Here is a 20,623-nt window from a genome sequence, read left to right on the forward strand (position 1 = left end):
GTGAAAAGATTACTTGAACAGTCAAAGACAGCTTTTGTTTTTCCTTTTCATTTATTTAAATAGAAAGCTTTCTGCTGCAATTTTTTTCATACCTTTGCAGTGAAGGTGTTTGAGCTCTTGTTTCTTCAGTAAACAAAGCATCAGAAAGTGTATCTGCTGTGTCAGCATCACTATACACCTGAGGATTCTCAAGATCAGTAAGTGTGCTTCTGCTTAGAGTAGTGCCTAATGAGAACCTGTCATAACAGTGTTTCTCATCATCTGCTGCTCCCTCTTCTGCTGGCTCCCATATATTAATTTCTATGGGGCCTATGTTCCTTATTACACATCTCAAGGCCTTCATTCTCACTTTTTCGGTAGCCTGTATAATAGACATAATTTCTTCACTTTCAGAACCTACCAAAAGAAAGAAAACCAAGAGATTTAAATGCAAACTTCTCAGTTTTCAGTTTTCAATTATTCTCTCAAATTGGGACATGAATAAACTTTGAATCATCATAAATTACAGCCATTTAGAAATACAGACAGAAACTGTGATAAAGTGAAAAAACACAATCAACTTGGAAGTAATGATATTCTGTTATTGGTATAGACATATCAGAAAGAAAATACAGAATTTGCCACAAAACTCTCTCAAAGCTGTCTAACTGAAAACTATAATAATTGTTTTACATGGAGTATGAAAGAAGGTATTGTCACAAGTGACTAAGTAGGGTAAAAAAAGAAAGTTCGTTTAATATTTCCTGAAGGATGCACATTACCTTTAACAATACTGTGTCTGAGTCGCTGCTGAAGTTCATGATATTTATCTCTTAATGGAACTCTTATATCTTCAGGATTAGGAAATGCTTTTACAAAAATCTCTGCCACCTGCGCAAAATAAAGTATCTTTTCAAGTAGCTAACATACAAGTAAGGTATAACTTCCAACAAAATTTTCATCACTAGAAAGTCTAACCAGTAGCTTTTACAAGAAGAAACATTTGTGATAATCTCTACTGCTTTTGTTCTAGCTTTAATGTCTTTTACCTTTTTCACTGGCGGCAATTCTCCAAGCAAACTCAAAATTACATCTTGAATTAACTCTTCAACATTCATGAACCTGCAGAAAGGAAGCATTCGACAAGCCCACTCCACTGCATTCAGACAATGCTCAACTGTGGAGGCATCATATTCATTCTTCTGCAGATCCTAAAAAAACAGCCTTGCTATAGAAACATTGATATGAACAATATACTTCAGTTAAATTATTCATACATTGCAAATTGTAATGATTCTTTCCTAGCCAACAGAAAATAAAAATCTCTAATGTAACTGCCAGAGATGTATATGATGCTAGGAGACAGATCAAGGTTGTAATGGACCATAACTTACACAAAATAAAACAGAAAGGAAAAAAAAGAGCTTTTTTAAAACCAGTTTAGGAAATAATTCTATTAACACTCTGCTGAAGAGTCTGCTTGCAGTCATTCAGAGCAGAACTTGAGGATTTGCCTAAACTAGCCATAACTGATTAAATATACTGAATTGCCATGTGAAGTAAATAAATTTACTGTGACTTAACATGATCATAAATTCTTTCTTGGGAGCAAGACATTCGAGTCAGTCAAGAGGCTTTTAAGATAGATCAGTTTACTTTGAAACAGTCAGTGGTTTCTATCACATTTGTCACCACAGCACAAAGCACAGAAAAATCAGCATATTCTACTATTTGAAACAGAGCTATCCTGTTTATTTCAAGCTTGATTTTTCTGATGAAGAGAAATTTTGGACTTGTTTTAAAAAGGAAGCAACCTTTGCTAAGGACAGCTGAGTGGCTAGACTAGATAGGACAAAAATCAACATCTGTACTGTTATAGAATATATTGCAAATATCATGCTAGTAGTTTCTTTTTTTTTCTTCCTTGACCTCTGACATCAATTGATGAGGGTATAAGTAGAGAAACCACAATTAAATTTTAATATTTTTCATTGTTCTTTTTGAAAACCATTTTTTGGTGCGTTAAACACACATTGGTCAGGAAACACCCAAACTATCTTAATCTAATGAAAAAGAAAAAGAAGTAAATACTTAGGTAGACAACAAGTGCAGAAACTATTGCTCTTCTGGAAGCATCTCTTCAATTACCGGAGTTAAATACCAAGCAAAAGCCCAACAGAAATACTATTAGAAGGATGTAGTTTACATGGGCAGCACTATGCTGTAGCATCAAATACTTACTGCATATTATAGCACTGTGCTGATTTTGTCCTATTAAGCAAATAAAAGTTCTCACAGAAATATACAGCAGACCTTTAGAATTATTCTTAAAGCTTTATGCCATTAAAATGTATCTTTACTATTTTAGTAATATAATTACCTTATGATTGTTAATATTTTCCCTTGCAGTTTGGTATCGCCTACAGTTGTCAGATAATCGTTCACGAACATGAAACATCCAACACAATGCACATAGCTCTCTGAACCAACCTATGACACAAACATGCAATATGGTGAGATTCTGTTTAAAAAAATGAAATAAAACAGCTTAAGATTTTTAGCTAGAAGAAAGGAATTAACATTATCTTAACAGTAGTTAAAAAAAAAAATTAGTCATTCTCGAGTTTTCAATAATGCTCTGCAGCTAGAGCTCTGCAGTCCCACTTAGTGTTCACGTTCTTTCACATCCGTCAGATCTGTAACACACACAACAATCCAGAATAGCAATTTTCAGATTAAGAGTTTTGATAACTAACACAAAAGCTGGAAAGTGAACATATTTCTGTACACAATGCAGCATACTATTTCAAGCTAGTAAGTTTCTTTGCACCTGTGGACTCTCACTTGTGTTCTTTTTCCAGCTCTAAATTCTTCTATTTTATTGTATACAGACCTAAAATTTTACAGGTAATATCATCAAACTGATGGTCTCCAGATGCAGATCTAAAGAAAACAGTGCGGAAACTGGAGTAATGAAGCAAAGTCTCTGGGAACGGACTCAGCGGAGGAAGAGATCCTTTCATTCGGATCTATAGATAGTAAAAATAAAGAAATAAAAACCAATCAAAATGGAAATAAAAATCAGTTAAAATTCTGTATGTATGACTACCAAATATACAGCCTCTCAGTTATTAGCAGAATACTGCCAAGATCAGTAAAATTCCCTTAAGCTTGCTTTCAGTTTTCTTCAAATCTATATTCTGAAAATCCATTTAAAGGAATATTTTCAGTACGAGCTATAGCACAAAAAATGCTTTTCTTTGCATAGTACTCATGATTACTGTGAAACACAAGAGCAACACGGTGTAAGAAGAACTAAGATCACAATTAAGAAACGAGTTTAATCCAACACAGTCCAGGCTGCTGTCAACCAAGGCAGACTACCTTTCCCTCCTGTTTCAGTTAGTACTTCTGATCACCTCCCCCTGCCAGCATCAAGCATGTGACCATGCAATGAGCAAACAAAAGGAAATACTTGTCAGTCAGACCAGTTCCTGATCTGGATTATTGCATGAAGGCTGGTGCAGGGGGGTTGAGGGAGGGCAGACAGTCATATACACCCCCTTCTGTAGCAAGACAATCTTCTTTAAGTGGCTGTGTAACAATGACCTAAGAAAAGCCTAAATTTACACAAAATTTTATAATCAATATGTTACGAGCTTGGTTCTGTGCAAACAAAATGCACAGGTGTGATCTTATAAGTCCTGTGCTCTGTGCACTAAGGTGACAACTTTATCTGAAGTGAGCATCACGTTCTCTGTTATATATTCAACCGTAAGTGATCTGGAACACACTTCTAGTTAACAGCTATAACTCCCAATTAAAATCAGCTTGTTTCTTTCAAATTGAAAAAAAAAAAAAGAATTTGTACGTTAGCAATTGGGTACAGGAAGACATATAAAAGGAGACACTTCTATGAAGCAGATACTCTACATCTTTAAGTTCTGGTTTCCTAAAAGAACAGAACACGGAGTGCAAAACTGAAGACGACATGTAAAAAACATGATATCAAAGTCCAGATGAGACTGAATGCTTCTGCAATGCAATTGCACGCTTGTCAATAAGATTTATGACTGACAATCAAGTTATAAAAAAAAAAAAGTTAAATGCTTACTTTTTGCATAACTTTTCTTGCCCACTTCAGTTGTGCAACATACCACTGTGCTGCAGGGCAGGAACAACGAGCAGCCCGGAAGAGCAGGATAATTCGCTGAAGAACTCCTGACACTTTCTGACGATTTTCTCTCTCAATTTTCAAAAGAATGTCATTGCAGTCATCCTGAAAAATGCAAATTTCAAGACAAAAACAAGCCCCAAAATTACAAAGGACATATACAATACGGAATCTGACCTAAACTTTGTTTCTGCTCCTAAGAATTTTTTCCTTCCTCTTTAGAGCATAGATCCTTTATGGAAAAAACAGAGGCACACGTACTTTCTTATTACTATGATGCTACTTAAGTAAATGAATGGACATGTGAAAAACAGAAAAAATAGCTGAAAGGAAGGAAAATAAAGATCATGGTTATTTCATAAATGCATTCAAACAAAGACCCAAGAAACTTCTACCATGCATGCTTACTTCACTGAGGGAAGCTGGCTGAGGACAGTATAATGGTGGTGCTGGAAGATAAAGCCCATCTGGAACTAAACCATACAATTTTCTGCTAAGATCCTTGGCAGACTCCATCAAAAGCTGAAATGTCTCTGAGAGAATGTCAGCATCTGCCATAACAGCTGCTTTCAGTAGTTCCTGTATTGAACTATAAAGAACATTTGCATCTTCCTCTTCAATGGGATCTATAAAACATTAAGCACAGAAACTGATAAATTAATTGACTCAGTTAATACATGGCCTTCATTCTGAAATTATGAGGCTACATTCTCAGAATTTGCATTTGTCTATTACAATGTACACATCACATTTACTTGCTTTAAGGTAAGCTCTCTCACATTTGAAAATAGTATTACTTATTAATTTTAGGTTTTGACACATTAAAGGAGAAGCTATTGCCTTTCTAGATAGAGAATTGAACTTTCCAGCCATGCATTTGCTTGGCATAAAGTTCTGGCAAATCATTATCATCAAGCAGGTATAAACTAGGTTATAGACAGACTCTCTATCCTGTGTGTCTGTGTATAGGACTTCAAGTGCCACCAACTGGAACAGGACTGTGGTTCAGAAAGCCTGTGTGTTTGGGACACTAGCAACTGCAGAGATTGGAGTTAAGTCAAATCAAGTGCCAGCAACGAGTGGGACCACTGGTCAGAGTGCCCATGCATCCATAGTGCCAGCAAGTGGAGCAAGTGAGGCTATGTAAGTGAATGTGTCAGTGCTAGCAAGTATCAAGTCAGACTAATTGATGAGTAAATGAAGTGTCCTGGGAGCTAGGGGTGTGTGCATCTTGCTCTTGCAAGAGTGAGACCACAGGAGTTGGCAGTGACTGGAGGGACCAGTGAAGACCTGGCCAACTGCTGGAGAGATGAGAGAGAATGGGGGACCTGCTTGTGTGTCTGCATGTCTCTAAGGGCAAGACAAGGGATTTAGATACTAGAGGGACCAAGGGAGTCATTACCACCTGCCAGAAAGAAGTGTGTACATCTCCAAGGTGAGGGACCTGGAAAGACTGAGGATCACAGACCAGCTAGCTACTGGATGGACTGTATATTCAAGGCCAGCTACTGTGGAGGTGTGTAGAGAGTGTGTGTGTGGTGGGAAGAGAGTATCTGTGAGTGGGTCTGTACCAGAAAATGGAGTGCACCTGGGGCTTTGGGGGCTCATATATGCAGATGCCTGCAACTTGGGAGACTCACCTACTGGGGGGATCCACATTGTACGCATAGCCACGTATATACAGACCTTCATCCTGTCTAGCAAGACGGGAGCAGGATGGGAGTGTTGGTGCTGTTTGTGCAAGTGCTGAGCACAGCTGTAGGTGTTGATCTGCGTGGCCAGCTGTATATGCGTGTTGTGTTTGTGCATGTGCCTACTGGGAATACATTCCCAGCCTTGCTAGCTGTTGGACCTGGGGACATGGAGCTGTCAGGCTATGAGAGACTACCCCCTCCCCCTTTAAAAGAAAGGAAAGGCAAAAATAAAATTAGTTACATGATGGTGTTTAAAGTATGATGATACTTTCCATACTGTAAATACATTTGCATTTGCTTCAGAACATTTTTTTTTGTCTGTTTTAATGAAACTCCAGTTTTCTTCCAAATTGAAGTTATTATCAAATACAGTCAAATAAGGCTTTGGCTGGACACACGAAGAAGACAAGATTGATAATATAGTCCATTTTTAGAATGATCAAAGACCCCTATAAAATTAAAGTATTTGAATACATTGTAACAGTAATGCACACATTGGAAAAGACGAGGTAATTGTTTCTTTTTAAGACAGCGTATAGCATAGACTATGCAGTGAAATAACATGAAAAATAAACACCATTATTTATAATTTTGTATACCTGTAAACTGCTTGCATTTAATACATCCTGATGTTTCAGAAGTAACTGGTTGTCCTAACAAAGATTGTAACTTTTCCTGAAAAGTCTGCATTGGTGATAAGCTTAATGGCAGCTGACACTCTGTCTTTTTCAGTCTGAAAGTATAACACGAAACTGTTCATTAAATACAAAGTAAAACACACAGATAATCTAATGAAGCTCTCAAATTAATATCTAAGACAAAATAACTAATCCTAAAATGTTAGGTCCTACACCTACTAGGAGTCTGGGAATATGAATTTTTGAGGCAAATTATATACCTTGTTACAATGAACTTCATGCAAATAACATCAATAACAAAATACAGTACACTAATTCCAAGCTCAAATTTACCTTGAGAATTTATCAGAGTTCTGACAATACAGCTGGTAGGCCATACCAATTGAAACAGACAGTTTCCAGTCCCCAAGTTTGTGTGTTAACCACACAGCCTCTGGAATGAGTCCACCAATAAAGAACAAATCAAGAGCATATTCAGCTGTCCACACAGATGAAAGGTTCTGGCCCCTGACAGCTCTGGTAACCAAACAGTGTTGCAGCGGAATAATACGAGGAGATAAGTCTGTGACACAAAAAAACACATTTTAAAGTTTAAATAAATCTGCATGCCATCAGATGAATAACCTAGAATTCATATGTTCACATTGCTTTTGGATTCATTTCAGTGTACAATTGCTCTTTACTTTATTGGAGGCATGCTACGGGGTTTATCTGCAGTGGGCAGATGCAGCTCATGCTATGATATAATAGTGAGCAGCATATTTTTCTGCTTAATAATGCGAGATATGCAAGCGTGTACAAAACTTGTGGGTTATTCTTCCTTTAAAGATTTAATCACACTGACGGAACATTTGCAAGTATGCTACATATGCTTAGGATACTCCAGAGGGTACACCTGTGATAAATGGAAATTCTGAGGGTTTTCCTAGTGTACCCATGTTGTTTGTACTCACTGTGCTACTTATTGCAGAAGTCAGAAAGCTACAATGCATTTTTGAGAAAGATTAGTACATTATTTTAAGAGAGTGTATTGAGACAGATTGAAGATAAACTTAGTATCTCCTTGTTTCTTGATGTTTAGATTTGTTTTCCAAGGTTTTACTTCCTGGTTTTCCTGGAGAAGTGCTGATCAACATTAACTCTAAGGAGCTATTTGCTTCTCTCGCAATTTCTGTTTACTTTTCAGGCAATGACATTATTTAGCGAAATATTCACACTAATCCAGCTTGTGCAACGCAGTTTTTCCAAGATTGTCTCACCATGTACATGGATCTTTGACTAATGCAAGTATTAAAATCAAGGTCTTGTTTTGTAGGTTTATCTGGAAAGTTGTCTGATTAAAACACCCAAAAGACCACGAAGAAATATATACCAGTGCATGTTGTAGTACAAAAACGTTAAAAATAGCCAATGTATTCAAATACACTGCAGAAAATCTAGCAAATCAAAATAAGTTAATATTGTAGAGAAATATTTGCCGCTATAATGTCCACTTACTAGTAGAGTACTTAAAATACTTCCAAATAACTTTTCATTCCTGTGGACATTAAATCACTTTGAAAAATTAACTCTGAAACCAAAGATTTCCTAACAAGGTGAATCTTTAAACAGTATCTCTTGCAGCAAATAGACAAACTACCCAATGTGATGAGTACTAATTCTCAGAAAAATGCTGAAAAGCAGGACTTAAACTAACAAGTACTACTTCAACAACATACCAACTTGACATTCCCACTTGTTCTGATGATATGGTGTCTGAAGCATTTTGGCTTTCAAGAGCTCGACGTGAAATAAGCAAAAAATGCTACCCTCTGGCTTTTCAGTTTGGGTCACACCATATCACAGATACAATTCAACTATTTGCTAGCCACAGACTTTCTCTCAATTTTAGGAGGATCAAAGTCAGTTAGAGCCACATCTTCAGGCAAAAGTAGTGCAAGAACCACAAAATTCTAATGTTGTTTAATTTAGGTGAAAAAAATACAGCATCCTTTTACCTTGTGGAGACCAGTGACCAGTGGTGTTCCTCATGGGTCAGTATTGGGACCAGTGCTGTTTAACATCTTTGTCGGCAACACGGACAGTGGGATTGAGTGCGCCCTCAGAAAGTTTGCCAATGACACCAAACTGTGGGGTGCAGTCGACACACTGGAGGGAAGGGATGCCATCCAGAGGGACTTTGACAGGCTGGAGAGCTGGGCCCGTGCAAACCGCATGAAGTTCAACAAGGCCAAGTGCAAGGTTCTGCACATGGGTTGGGGCAATCCCAAGCACAAATACATGCTGGGTGGAGAGTAGATTGAGAGTAGCCCTGAGGAGGAGGACTTGGGGGTGATGGTTGATGCGAAGCTCAACATGAGCCAGCAATGTACACTTGCAGCCCAGAAGGCCAACTGTATCCTCGGCTGCATCAAAAGAAGAGTTACCAGCAGGTCGAGGGAGGTGATTCTGCCCCTCTGCTCTGCTCTCGTGAGACCCCACCTGGAATACTGCATCCAGCTCTGGGGCCCCCAACATAAGAAGGACATGGAGCTGTTGGAGCGCGTCCAGAGGAGGGCCAGGAAGATGATCAGAGGGCTGGAGCATCTCCCCTTTGAGGAAAGGCTGACAGAGTTGCGGTTAGCCTAGAGAAATGCAGCTCTGGGGAGACCTTACAGCAGCCTTCCAGTACTTAAAGGGGGCCTACAGGAAAGATGGGGAGGGACTCTTTATCAGGGAATATAGTGATAGGATGAGGGGAAATGGTTTTAAATGGAAAGGAGGTAGATGTAGATTAGATATTAGGAAGAAATTCTTTCCTGTGATGGTGCTGAGACACTGGCACAGGCTGCCCACAGAAGTTGTGGATGCCCCCTTCCTGGTGGAAGTGTTCAAGGCCAGGCTGGATGGGGCTTTCAGTAATCTGGTCTAGTGGAAAGGTGTCCCTGCCAATGGCAGGGGGGTTGGAACTACTTGATCTTTAAGGTACCTTCCAACCCAAGCTATGCTATGATTCTATGATATGATTCTATGAATATCAGATTTAGATCACTAACCTCAAAGCATGGGAAAACCAAAAAAAACCTCTTGAGATAAAAAAAAAAAAATCAATATACTGGGAGGCACTCCTGAATGGCAAAGGAGTCCAGGAAGGCTGGATACTCTTCAAGAAGGAAATCTTAAAGGCACAGAAGCAGGCTGTCCCCATGTGCCGCAAGATGAGCCAGCTGGAAGACCATCCTGGCTGAACAGACAGCTTTGGCTGGAACTCAGGGAAAAAAGAAGAGTGTGTGACCTTTGGAAGAAGGGGCAGGCCACTCAGGAGGACTACAAAGATGTCATGATGCTTTGCAGGGAGAAAATTAGAAGGGCCAAAGCCCAACTAGAACTTAATCTGGCCACTGCCATAAAAGACAATAAAAAATGTTTATATAAATACATTAGTGACAAAAGGAGGGCTAAGGAGAATGTCCATCCGTCATTGTACGTGGGGGGAAACACAGTGATAAAAGATGAGGAAAAGGCTCAGGTGCTTAATGCCTTCTTTGCCTCAGTCTTTAACAGTAAGACCAGTTTTTCTACATGTACCTAGCCCCCTGAGCTGGAAGACAGGGACAGGGAGCAGAATGAAGCTCCCATAATCCACGGGGAAATGGTTAGTGACCTGCTATGCCACTTAGACACACACAAGTCTATGGGGCTGGATGGGATCCACCCAAGGGTACTGAGGGATCTGGCAGAAGCACTCACCATGCCACATTCCATCATTTATCACCAGTCCTGGCTAACCGTGGAGGTCCCAGTTGACTGGAAATTAGCAAACGTGATCCCCATCCACAAGAAGGGCCAGAAGGAAGACCCGGGAAACTATAGGCCTGTCAATCTGACCTCGGTGCCAGGGAAGATTATGGAGCAGATCATCTTGAGTGCCATCGTGGGGCATGTACAGGACAACGAGGCAATCAGGCTGAGTCAGCATGGGTTTATGAAAGGCAGGTCCTGCTTGACTAACCTCATCTCCTTCTACAACAAGATGACCTGCTTATTGGATGAGGGAAAGGCTGTGGATGTTGTCTACCTAGACTTTAGTAAAGCCTTTGATGTTCCCCAGGGCTCAGTATTGGGGCCAGTTCTCTTTAATATCTTTATCAAATATCTGGATGAGAGTGCAGCCTCAGTAAGTTCACAGATAACACCAAGTTGGGCAGGAGTGTTGATCTGCTTGAGGGTAGGAAGGCTCTGTAGCGGGATCTGGACAGGCTGGATTGATGGGCCGAGGCCAACTATGTGAGGTTCAACAAGGCTGAACGTTGGGTCCTGCACTTGGGTCACAACAACCCCATGCACCGCTACAGGCTGGGGGAAGAGTGGCTGGAAAGCTGCCTGGAGGAAAAGGACCTGGGGGTGTTGGTCGATGGCCGGCTGAATGTGAGCCAGCAGTGTGCCCATGTGGCCAAGAAGGCCAACAGCATCCTGGCTTGTATCAGAAATAGTGTGGCCAGCAGGACTAGGGAAGTGATCATCCCCCTGCACTCGGCATTGGTGAGGCTGCACCTCGAATACTGTGTTCAGTTTCGGGTCCCTCACTACAAGAAAGACATTGAAGTGCTGGAGCACATTCAAGGACGAGCAACGAAGCTGGTGAAGGGTCTAGAGCACAAGTCTTATGGGGAGCAGCTGAGGGAACTGCGATAGTTTAGCCTGGAGGTAAGGAGGCTGAAGGGAGAACTTATCACTCTCTACAACTACCTGAAAGGCGGTTGTAGCCAGGTGGGTGTCAGTCTCTTCTCCCAGGTAACAAGTGATAGGACAAGAGGAAATGGCCTCAAGTTGCACCAGGGGAGGTTTAGATTGGATATTAGGAAAAATTTCTTCACTGAAAGGGTTGTCAAGCACTGGAACAGGCTGCCCAGGGAAGTGGTGGAGTCACCATCCCTGGCAGTATTTAAAAGAGATGTAGATGTGGTGCTTAGGGACATGGTTTAGTGGTAGACTTGGCAGTGTTAGGTTAATGGTTGGACTTGATGATCTTAAAGGTCTTTTCCAACCTAAATGATTGTGAGATTCTATTCTATGGATGACATAACTCACTTGCACACATCAAACAACTAACTTTAAATACCAAAAATATTTTCAATAATTAAGAGATGCAAAACATTAATCCCACACATAGACACACACACCCTTCAACAAACATATCCAGAAAAACTAAGTTATTTTATCTTTACGGTTAATGGTGATGAAACTATACATCACCAAGTTAAAGCATAACAGACAACACTGATGTACATGTAAAAAAATTATGAGTTAAGCACAGCAAATTAAACTGCTTATAGAGAAAGTACCTTGTTTGATGTGAAGTGGATGCAGGATGTCAACATTGTGCGGGGGAAAGATATAGAGCAGCTGATTTGTGAAATAAGCGGCCATGAATCGTGCCATGGATCGAATTACAGCCATAGCAGTTTCAATATGAACATCTGTTACCCTCCATAGTTCATGCTGAAAATACTTGGTATCTAAAAAAACATATACCAAATTAAAACATTACGAGGGAAATTAAATTTTAAATTTGAATGCTAAAATTGTTTAATCACAGCTTATAAAACATTTTTTAAAACAAGCAAACTATGGTACTAAATTTCTTGACAAGCTTTCAGGACTTAGAGCTTTATCTTTTACACTAATTACACATTACATTAATATTACAAGACTTTTACACTAGGTCATGACTAGAGATGGGACCTCTAACTTCTAAATTTAGACCAGTGCTGAGTCAAAAAAACTATTTAAATTTGGAAATTCAGACTTCATACTCTGACTTAAAAAAAAAAAATGTTACAAGCATCTGCAAAAGAATCCCACTGTCGATTTAGGACTGCTGACCAATCTAGAATACACTATTTTATCATGTTGCATCATAATAAAAAGTTATACCAATATAAAATGAAATCATATCATTTCCCCCTTGTTTTTCTTATCCAAAGTCTTTCCCTGAGCAGACTTTAATCTAAGAACATTTAACAAGCCATGCTTTCACTGTTAATTATACAATGAAAGTTGTCTAAAACACTCCAACAAATGCAGCTGAAACATCTGAGGATCAGCAAAAGATCTTTAAAGTCACTGAAACAGACTTCAGTCCAGTGTAAAGAGAACAGCAAGTGTCAAGCGTGTATGTGATGGCACAGAAATTACATACTAGGTTATTCAAACAATATCACACTTTTATGCAATACAAACATACCAGAAAATTTTTCCGTCTGACTCACTGAGAGCCGTGATCGCCTTAGAATCTCTCCTACCAGATGATCACAGAGTCCCTGAGCCTCACACAGGTTATATTGATACAGGTGGCAAAATAATATTGCAAGATAATATCTACTCTGAAGAAAACATGTTCTTTTTCCTCCTGCGTTAAAAGAGAAGTCCAGTTGGAGAAGAAACAACAAACACAAAAACCAACACAGCAGGTTTGAAAGTACTAGTTCTTCCCCCTCCAGAAATGTATCTACACAAACATATATTCTGAGAAGGAGCAGAACTCAAGAGCGGCTATTTTAGGAGATATGATCCTCCTACAACCTCTAAGTTACAAGTGAGTTAATAATCATCCACAACAGTGTTACTTCTGGAGATCTGGCAGTTTTCAAAACAACATAGTGTATAATTGTTAAGACAGACAAAGACAGGAGAACTCAAGGGAGCCTAGCCTTCAAAGATGGGATGTCTAAACAACGAAATTGCTTAGACATACACCAAGCTTCCAATATCCCAAATTTTTTCTGCATGAGGTATTTCTCATCATAACAACCAACAAAAAATTTTTCTCATGATGCCTGGGAAGACTCTGGAATTTTTCTTCCAAATCAACTCCTAAATAAATTCCTGTCACAAATCATTTCGTTTTGTTACTCCCCAAACACTAAGTCTTTTGATTTTACCGCTGCTAAAGGAATTGATTTTTGTTCACCTGTTTTTCATTATCTCTTTCTTGCTCAGAAATATAGCTAGAGCTTTTCTGTACCATGTACTTCATAATCACAAGAAAACTCTGATATTAAAATAGAAATCCATGGAATTTTCTCAGGGAGCAATCAGTTTTGACTGGTCTCTATTCAAATCCCAGCTTAATTTCAAATATGCATCCTTTATGTGTCTTGCCACCTTTTCTGAAGGGCAGAGTTACAAATAACTACATAAAGTGATTATATAACTTCCCCCTCTCCACCCCCAAAAAAGATTTTATCCTTACCTTTTGCCTTGATTTCAGAAAGAGATCTTTTCCAAACATCCACAGATTCTCTGTATGAGCCTAAAAGGAACATCTCCTCACCTATAAAAGTCACGTATATAACAAATTAAAAGCTCTACATGGTTTCACACGTGCAAGCACACATGCACTTACTTCAGTATTACAGATTTATAAAAAGCAGAGTCAAACATGTGAGTCTCTAGCAAATTTCTATTCTGAGCTAAATCTAAGTTTTGAGCATCTGAGAGAAGATGACTTTTAATACTCGTTTCCATTTTTTTTTCAATTGCTAAATCACTATTAAATTAAAAAAATCAATTCAGGTTTCAGTCACTCCCCACAAGGTTTTCAGTAATTAGGTTATTTTTTTAGATTACACAAGGTTATAAATATCAACTGTAGTTAGAAACTTCAGTATTCAAAATCCACAGTAGTAGTTTATTAACAGGGAAAAGCATTTTCTCTTATCTGTTTTCATATTTCCTATGATGTGGAAGAGGTTTTTTCATTGTAAAAAGTAGTTGTAAAATTATTTAGCAAGTTGAACATATATATTCTTTCTCCGTGTAAAAGCACTTTCAAACAACAGGTGTATGGACTGTTACACATTTCATCTCTCTAAATGTCACCTCTTCACCTCTATTCCCATCCCAATTTTTAACCCATTGGTCAATTCCTAAATACTTTGACAGAAAGGTAACTGTAAAAGAGCACAATTCCTGGGCAAAGGAGGAGGAAAAAAAACCCTATTGTGCTACCATAGAGGAAAAGACAAGGACAAATTTGCCACTCTATCCTGCTTACCAGCAGCTAGCCAGTTCAGGTATTGGCTTGCTGATCAGCATGTATGTTACTCTAGCTCATCCATAAACCGTGCCATATCTATTTGGCAAAATGAATTTAAATAAAGAACATAAGGAATAGATGGAAAGGAAGGGTGCGAAGTTGCAGGTATTGTTCGGATGAGTGAAAGAGACATGAAGAAGGTAATGTATTGCATGGAGTGATGTAGGAAGAGAAGCTAGAATTATCATTTAAGGGAGAGAGATCAAGAATAGGGAGAGGAAACAGAATTGTGGTGGGAGACATAAATGGGAAGCTGGGCTTACTAGTGTGGAAGGGCAAAGGAAGATAAGAGCATAGGACAGTAATGTGTAGGAAATTAGGCTACAACCATATACTGTTTGCAACATAAACATGCTAGATTAAGTCTATTACATTAGGTTACACTAAATTAGATGCCTAGTTGAGGCTGACTACATTCATGTACATGACATGCTCATGCCCACAGTGATGACATGGAGAGAATAGGACTTCTACATTGAAATCCAGTAAGGGACATGTTGTGATGCCCATCTACTTCAGAGGAAGTAACACAATACAAATGAGATCAGAATTTAGATCCTGCATTCAGATTCTGTAGGACGTGATTCAAAGCAAACTGAAGTCAATACAGTCTTTTTATCTAGTTCAACAAACTCTAAAGATTACGATACAATCTACAGGTGTACTGGGACATGAAGTATTTAAGAGAGAGTTCTGATCAGAATTTTAAGAAAAGTCCCACTATTAACTTTTTTTAAATCTGGTGGTCAGTTATTGATTGTCATTAAGTTGCACCTAATTTTCCTAGTATTCAGTTAACCATGCAACTACCTAACATTTGTAGTTCTTTCCAAAATACTAACCAGATACAGAATTAATCTTCAAATGTTGTTCTAAGGTCACTCCTGAAGACTGGAGGGTTGCTTGTATATGACTTAAAAGCAATGAGACAACTGAGCCTTCTTCTGCATTCTTGTTCACTTTTCTGTTCAGCTGCATCTGATACCAAACCACTTTCTTATACAATAATCGCCACAGTACAATCAACCTGTAGTTCAAGAAGTATAGTATTATGAAAATCATCAAAAGTTAACAGTTGCTCACATCAATTTCTTATATTTTGCATTATGTATCTGACAACTGAATTATATTTTATGTTAACAACTACTTTCTTGACTTGAATGACAGGAAAAAAAAAGAAACACTCTTTGCTTTGGCTTTTGTTTTTTTGACCAACAAACACAGATTCTTCTGAATCTGCAGAAATGCAGCAATCTACTTCAAGCACCCAAATGCACCCAAAATTAATCCCTTGCTATCTAAACAACAGGGAAACAAAATAACCTAGATATCAAAACAGGTATCAGGGTCTTTATAAACAAGGCTGAATAAAAATACAACAAAAGCATAACACAGAAAAGCAAAGACAGGGAAACAGAAGACTGCAGAGCATGTTTTTAGGGCTGGTAAGTCCCTGCTGCCCAGCACGGTGCTATTAGATGTACCAGGTCAGATATGTAATAAACTTGCCGATACAAGCAAATATACATTTCCAGGGACTTGGAATGCTTGCACAGAACTGCAATACATCTGCATCGACTTCTCTAGCACTACTGCTTCTACTACAAATATATACAGAGTCAGTCATATGCACAATGCTCAGTACCTGGAGCACAATTAATCGAAAATGTGGATTATCTTCTCAGAGACAACTGAAATTTGCCTATCAAATTTGTAATGAACACAGTATTATATTTTAAGCTTATTGAAGAAATACATTTTACTGAAGTAAGATTAAATTTGTGAGTTATAACGCTTCTTAGGTTCTAAATCTCCAGAAAGGAACAGCTTGCTCATATGATTAATACACTTGGTTGCATTCAAGTTCTGCTGTAGAGAAATACCTGAGTGGTAATTATACACTTTCCTGATAGTTGGATTGCACATTTCAGTTTGAGCTTCTTTCAAGTTTATGTGTTTACCTTCAAAGAAGAAATAGCTCTGACACTAATAAGTTTCCACATACAGGGTTTTTTCTTATTGCTCTGGGACACCATATCCATAATTAAGTGCAAGCTTTGCTACTAAATTGACATTGTACATATACTGCATACGAGCAGCCTCTTGGGTCCACAGAGTATGGAACTTCTGCAAGAGAAGAACTGGAATGGGCAAGAGGCAGTAAAAGCTTCTTAAGCTGAAATGCCGGGATTGATGCTGCACTACCGGACTTGGTATGAGCTGTTAACCCACCAACCATCTCTGAATGGACTGGCAGTAATTAGTTGTCACCATAACTGAACTATATTCAACTATAGGTCTGAGCCCTAATATGCATGCTTTAATAGATTATCATGCTTTTCATTAGAGTACAACACAGAAAAGAAACAAAAGTAAGTTGCAATTACTCTAAAATTGAAAAATAAAATTGTTGTTCCAACGTACAGAATCATAAAATCATTTAGGTCAGAAAAGATCTTTAAGATCATGGAGTCCAACCATTAACCTAACACTGCCAAGTCCACCACTAAACCATGTCCCTAAGCACCACATCTACATGCCTTTTAAATACCTCCAGGGACGATGACTCCACCACTTCCCTGGGCAGCCTGTTCCAGTGCTTGACAACCCTTTCAGTGAAGAAATTTTTCCTAATATCCAGTCTGAACCTCCCCTGGTGCAATTTGACGTCATTTCCTCTCCTCCTATCACTTGTTACCTGGGAGAAGAGACTGATACCCACCTCACTACAGCCTCCTTTCAGGTAGTTGTAGAGAGTGGTAAATTTACCCTTCAGCCTCCTTATCTCCAGGCTAAACTATCGCAGTTCCCTCAGCTGCTCCCCATAAGACTTGTGCTCTAGACCCTTCACCAGCTTCGTTGCCCTTCTTTGGACTCGCTCCAGTACCTCAATGTCTTTCTTGTAGTGAGGGGCCCAAAACTGAACACAGGATTCGAGGTGCGGCCTCACCAATGCCAAGTATAGGGGGATGATCACTTCCCTAGTCCTGCTGGCCACACTATTTCTGATACAAGCCAGGATGCTGTTGGCCTTCTTGGCCACGTGGGCACACTGCTGGCTCATGTTCAGCCGGCCATCGACCAACACCCCCAGGTCCTTTTCTTCCAGGCAGCTTTCCAGCCACTCTTCCCCCAGCCTGTAGCAGTGCATGGGGTTGTTGTGACCCAACATTCAGCCTTGTTGAACCTCATATAGTTGGCCTCGGCCCATCAATCCAGCCTGTCCAGATCCCGCTACAGAGCCTTCCTACCCTCAAGCAGATCAACACTCCTGCCCTACTTGGTGTTATCTGCGAACTTACTGAGGCTGCACTTGACCCCCTCATCCAGATATTTGATAAAGATATTAAAGAGAACTGGCCCCAATACTGAGCCCTGGGGAATACCACTTGTGATGGGCTGCCAGCTGGAGTTAACTCCATTCACAACAACACTTTGGGTCCGGCTATCCAGACAGTTTTTTACCCAGTGAAGAGTACACCTTTCCAAGCCATGAGCAGCCAGTTTTTTCAGGAGAATGCTGTGGGATATGGTGTCAAAGGCTTTACTAAAGTCTAGGTAGACAACATCCACAACCTTTCCCTCATCCAGTAAGCAGGTCACTTTCTCATAGAAGGGGAGCAGACAAGTAGGACCTGCCTTCCATAAATCCATGCTGACTAGGCCTGATCACCTGGTTGTCCTGTATATTTTTTTTTTCCCCACAGAAATATCATCAATACCTTTTTTCTGTTTTTGCATCGAGGATTACAGCTTGAGGAGGTTCTCTAAGCAGAGATTTCAGTGAGCTGAATTGCTGAGTAGTACTCTCATCAAGAACTAGGAAAATAGGCACAGTTAGGGAGTCAAGCTCCATGAGACCATCATCACGAGGAGATGCAAAGAAATTCTCATACTGTAGTATGCACACGCTACTTAGAGTGTGAGAAACCATTTTCAAAAGACAGAAGCATGCCAAAAGGTTTTTTGAGAACAACTGATCTTGTTGCTGTATAAGCATCAGTTTTAAAGTTTGTAATGTCAGCTTTGCCACGTGCCCAGTCAAACTGGCTCTTGAATGCCAGTACAAGACAGTTAAAGACTGCTGAAAATATTTTAGGACACAATGCATCCAGTGAGTAGTCTTCACAGACTTGTTTGAAGATGCATCCTGGTTTAGCAAAGAACATTTCACAAACTGAAGAATGTTGAAAAAATGGATAATGCAGTTCACTGTGTAATTCAGCAACATATCTTTCTCTTCCATATTTTTTGAAACCCCTATCTGCCATGCAGCAAGGAGGTTTTTCTGAATGGAATGTAGTTCCACTGATAATTTCTCTTTCTCTTCAGTATTGTCTTTTGCATGGATAGTATCAAACATTGATGCAAATTCTAAGTGGCCTTGATCAGCTTTACCAACAAATGAATGCATTCTTTGGCTACAGAAGCTGGAAGGGCTATTGCAAAACTGCTTTTCGTCATCTGATTCTTCTTCATAATCCTAAATCAGACAAAAAAAAAAAAAATCAACAATTTAATTCAAGTCTATTGAGAAAGAGCATAGTTCGCAAGCAATCACCATTTAGTCAGTCTCACAAATGAAATCTTTACGTTTAATTAACTTGCTTAATTGCTAGTAAGTTTAATTCACAGCAGTTTCATCTGGATTTCAAAATAAATGAGAATTTACCCAATATTGAATTACTTCAAATATACTTAGTAAGAGCAAGTATACCTATATTTGAAAAAAATTATTCTTTACATTTAGAATACCTCAAAATTAACTAACTTGCATAATTATAAGTGGAAAAATGTTATTAAGTACCAGTAAATCCATGGTTTTCTCACTCATTTCTGCTGTGTCCTCTTCCAGGAATTTCGGAATGGTGGAAAAGATGGAACTTTGTTTTTTAGCATGTTTTAAAAGACTAGCTTTTAAAGACAACAGTGATCGTAAACAGAGAGGTTTCCTTTTAGACTAAAAGAAATAACAATAACACAAAACATATCATGTGTTTCTAGCAAGATAAAACCAGACACTTTCTCAACAAAACAAGAAAATGGGTTCTTGCTGTAAAAAGCTGCAGTTTAAATGTCCCAGACCAAAAGGGAGAATAGGTCAGCAGGCATATGTTGCAAAGAAACAAACTATCATTTGACCATGCTTCAGGGATGCACAATTTTCTCTGCACCAGACAACTTTACTTTGCTTCTGTCCTGGTTTTGCAGGGATAAAATGTATAGAATCAATTTTCTGTTACATTTTGTTTGAGTTTGTGGCCAGCTGTGGTATGGTGACCAAGGCCATTATCAGTAAGCCACCACAGCTGACCCAGGCTGGCCCACAGGTGTATTCTATATCATTAACATCACGTTCACTATAAATGGGAAAGCTTGCTGGGGATAGGCAGGTTTTTGGCTTTGCTTTCCTCTCCCTCTTTGTCCTTCTCCTCTCTTCTTGATGGTTACTATCCCTGGAGGGACTTACCACCACTCTATGAGCTAAGTATAATTTCGTGTCTTTTGTATTAGCATTGATATTGGTTTTCTTATTTTATTACATCTGTTTTCATTTCAACCCATGAGTCTCCCTTCTTTTCCCAATTCCCTTTCGCAGCTGGGGAAGGGTCTTGGGTGATAGAACAACCAGTTATTGTTTAGCCCTGGGTGAGGGCTAAACACAGACAGGTTAATGCTGGAAGAACCTGCTTTCTTGATCCCTGAAATGATCCTACAAGTTTGCCAGTATGTAGGGCTTTCTTGCATTCTTACTAGTAACATATTTCTTTAAATCCTCAAATCCTTGCCTGCTTTTTTCACTTATGCATGAATACCACCATAACTCATTTCTCCAAAAATCCAAAACACAAACTGAACTGGAAGAGAAGTTGTATTCCATCAGCAAACACAAAAATTCTGAACTTAAGATATCATATATATTATGTGGTTGGCAACGCTTGCAGGACCTCCTCCTTCAAAGGCTTTCTTTCTCCCAGACTTAGCTCAATTTAGAAGTGACAGAAACAAAAATGCTTTAAGCAACTTATTTGACAATCTCAATTGAGGACCTAGTGGA

The 20,623-nt window shown here is 39.1% G+C and overlaps 1 protein-coding gene across 1 annotated transcript in view; it reads right to left on the reverse strand.

Annotated features, from left to right (window-relative positions):
- Positions 1–20,623, reverse strand: part of CPLANE1 (ciliogenesis and planar polarity effector complex subunit 1) — a 63,220-nt gene that overhangs the window by 33,547 nt on the left and 9,050 nt on the right. The window contains exons 11-25 of the mRNA XM_068423306.1: positions 19,373–19,525; positions 18,288–19,048; positions 15,408–15,592; positions 13,720–13,800; positions 12,712–12,876; positions 11,810–11,983; positions 6,819–7,047; positions 6,447–6,580; positions 4,562–4,779; positions 4,094–4,258; positions 2,873–3,008; positions 2,360–2,469; positions 1,029–1,190; positions 762–870; positions 93–396 (exon numbers count right to left, since the gene is read on the reverse strand). Coding sequence (XP_068279407.1) covers positions 93–396; positions 762–870; positions 1,029–1,190; positions 2,360–2,469; positions 2,873–3,008; positions 4,094–4,258; positions 4,562–4,779; positions 6,447–6,580; positions 6,819–7,047; positions 11,810–11,983; positions 12,712–12,876; positions 13,720–13,800; positions 15,408–15,592; positions 18,288–19,048; positions 19,373–19,525 — 3,086 coding nt within the window. The remainder of the gene's footprint in view (positions 1–92; positions 397–761; positions 871–1,028; positions 1,191–2,359; positions 2,470–2,872; positions 3,009–4,093; positions 4,259–4,561; positions 4,780–6,446; positions 6,581–6,818; positions 7,048–11,809; positions 11,984–12,711; positions 12,877–13,719; positions 13,801–15,407; positions 15,593–18,287; positions 19,049–19,372; positions 19,526–20,623) is intronic.

The sequence above is a fragment of the Nyctibius grandis genome, chromosome Z, assembly GCF_013368605.1.
Source record: "Nyctibius grandis isolate bNycGra1 chromosome Z, bNycGra1.pri, whole genome shotgun sequence".
In the NCBI taxonomy this organism is placed as follows: domain Eukaryota; kingdom Metazoa; phylum Chordata; class Aves; order Nyctibiiformes; family Nyctibiidae; genus Nyctibius; species Nyctibius grandis.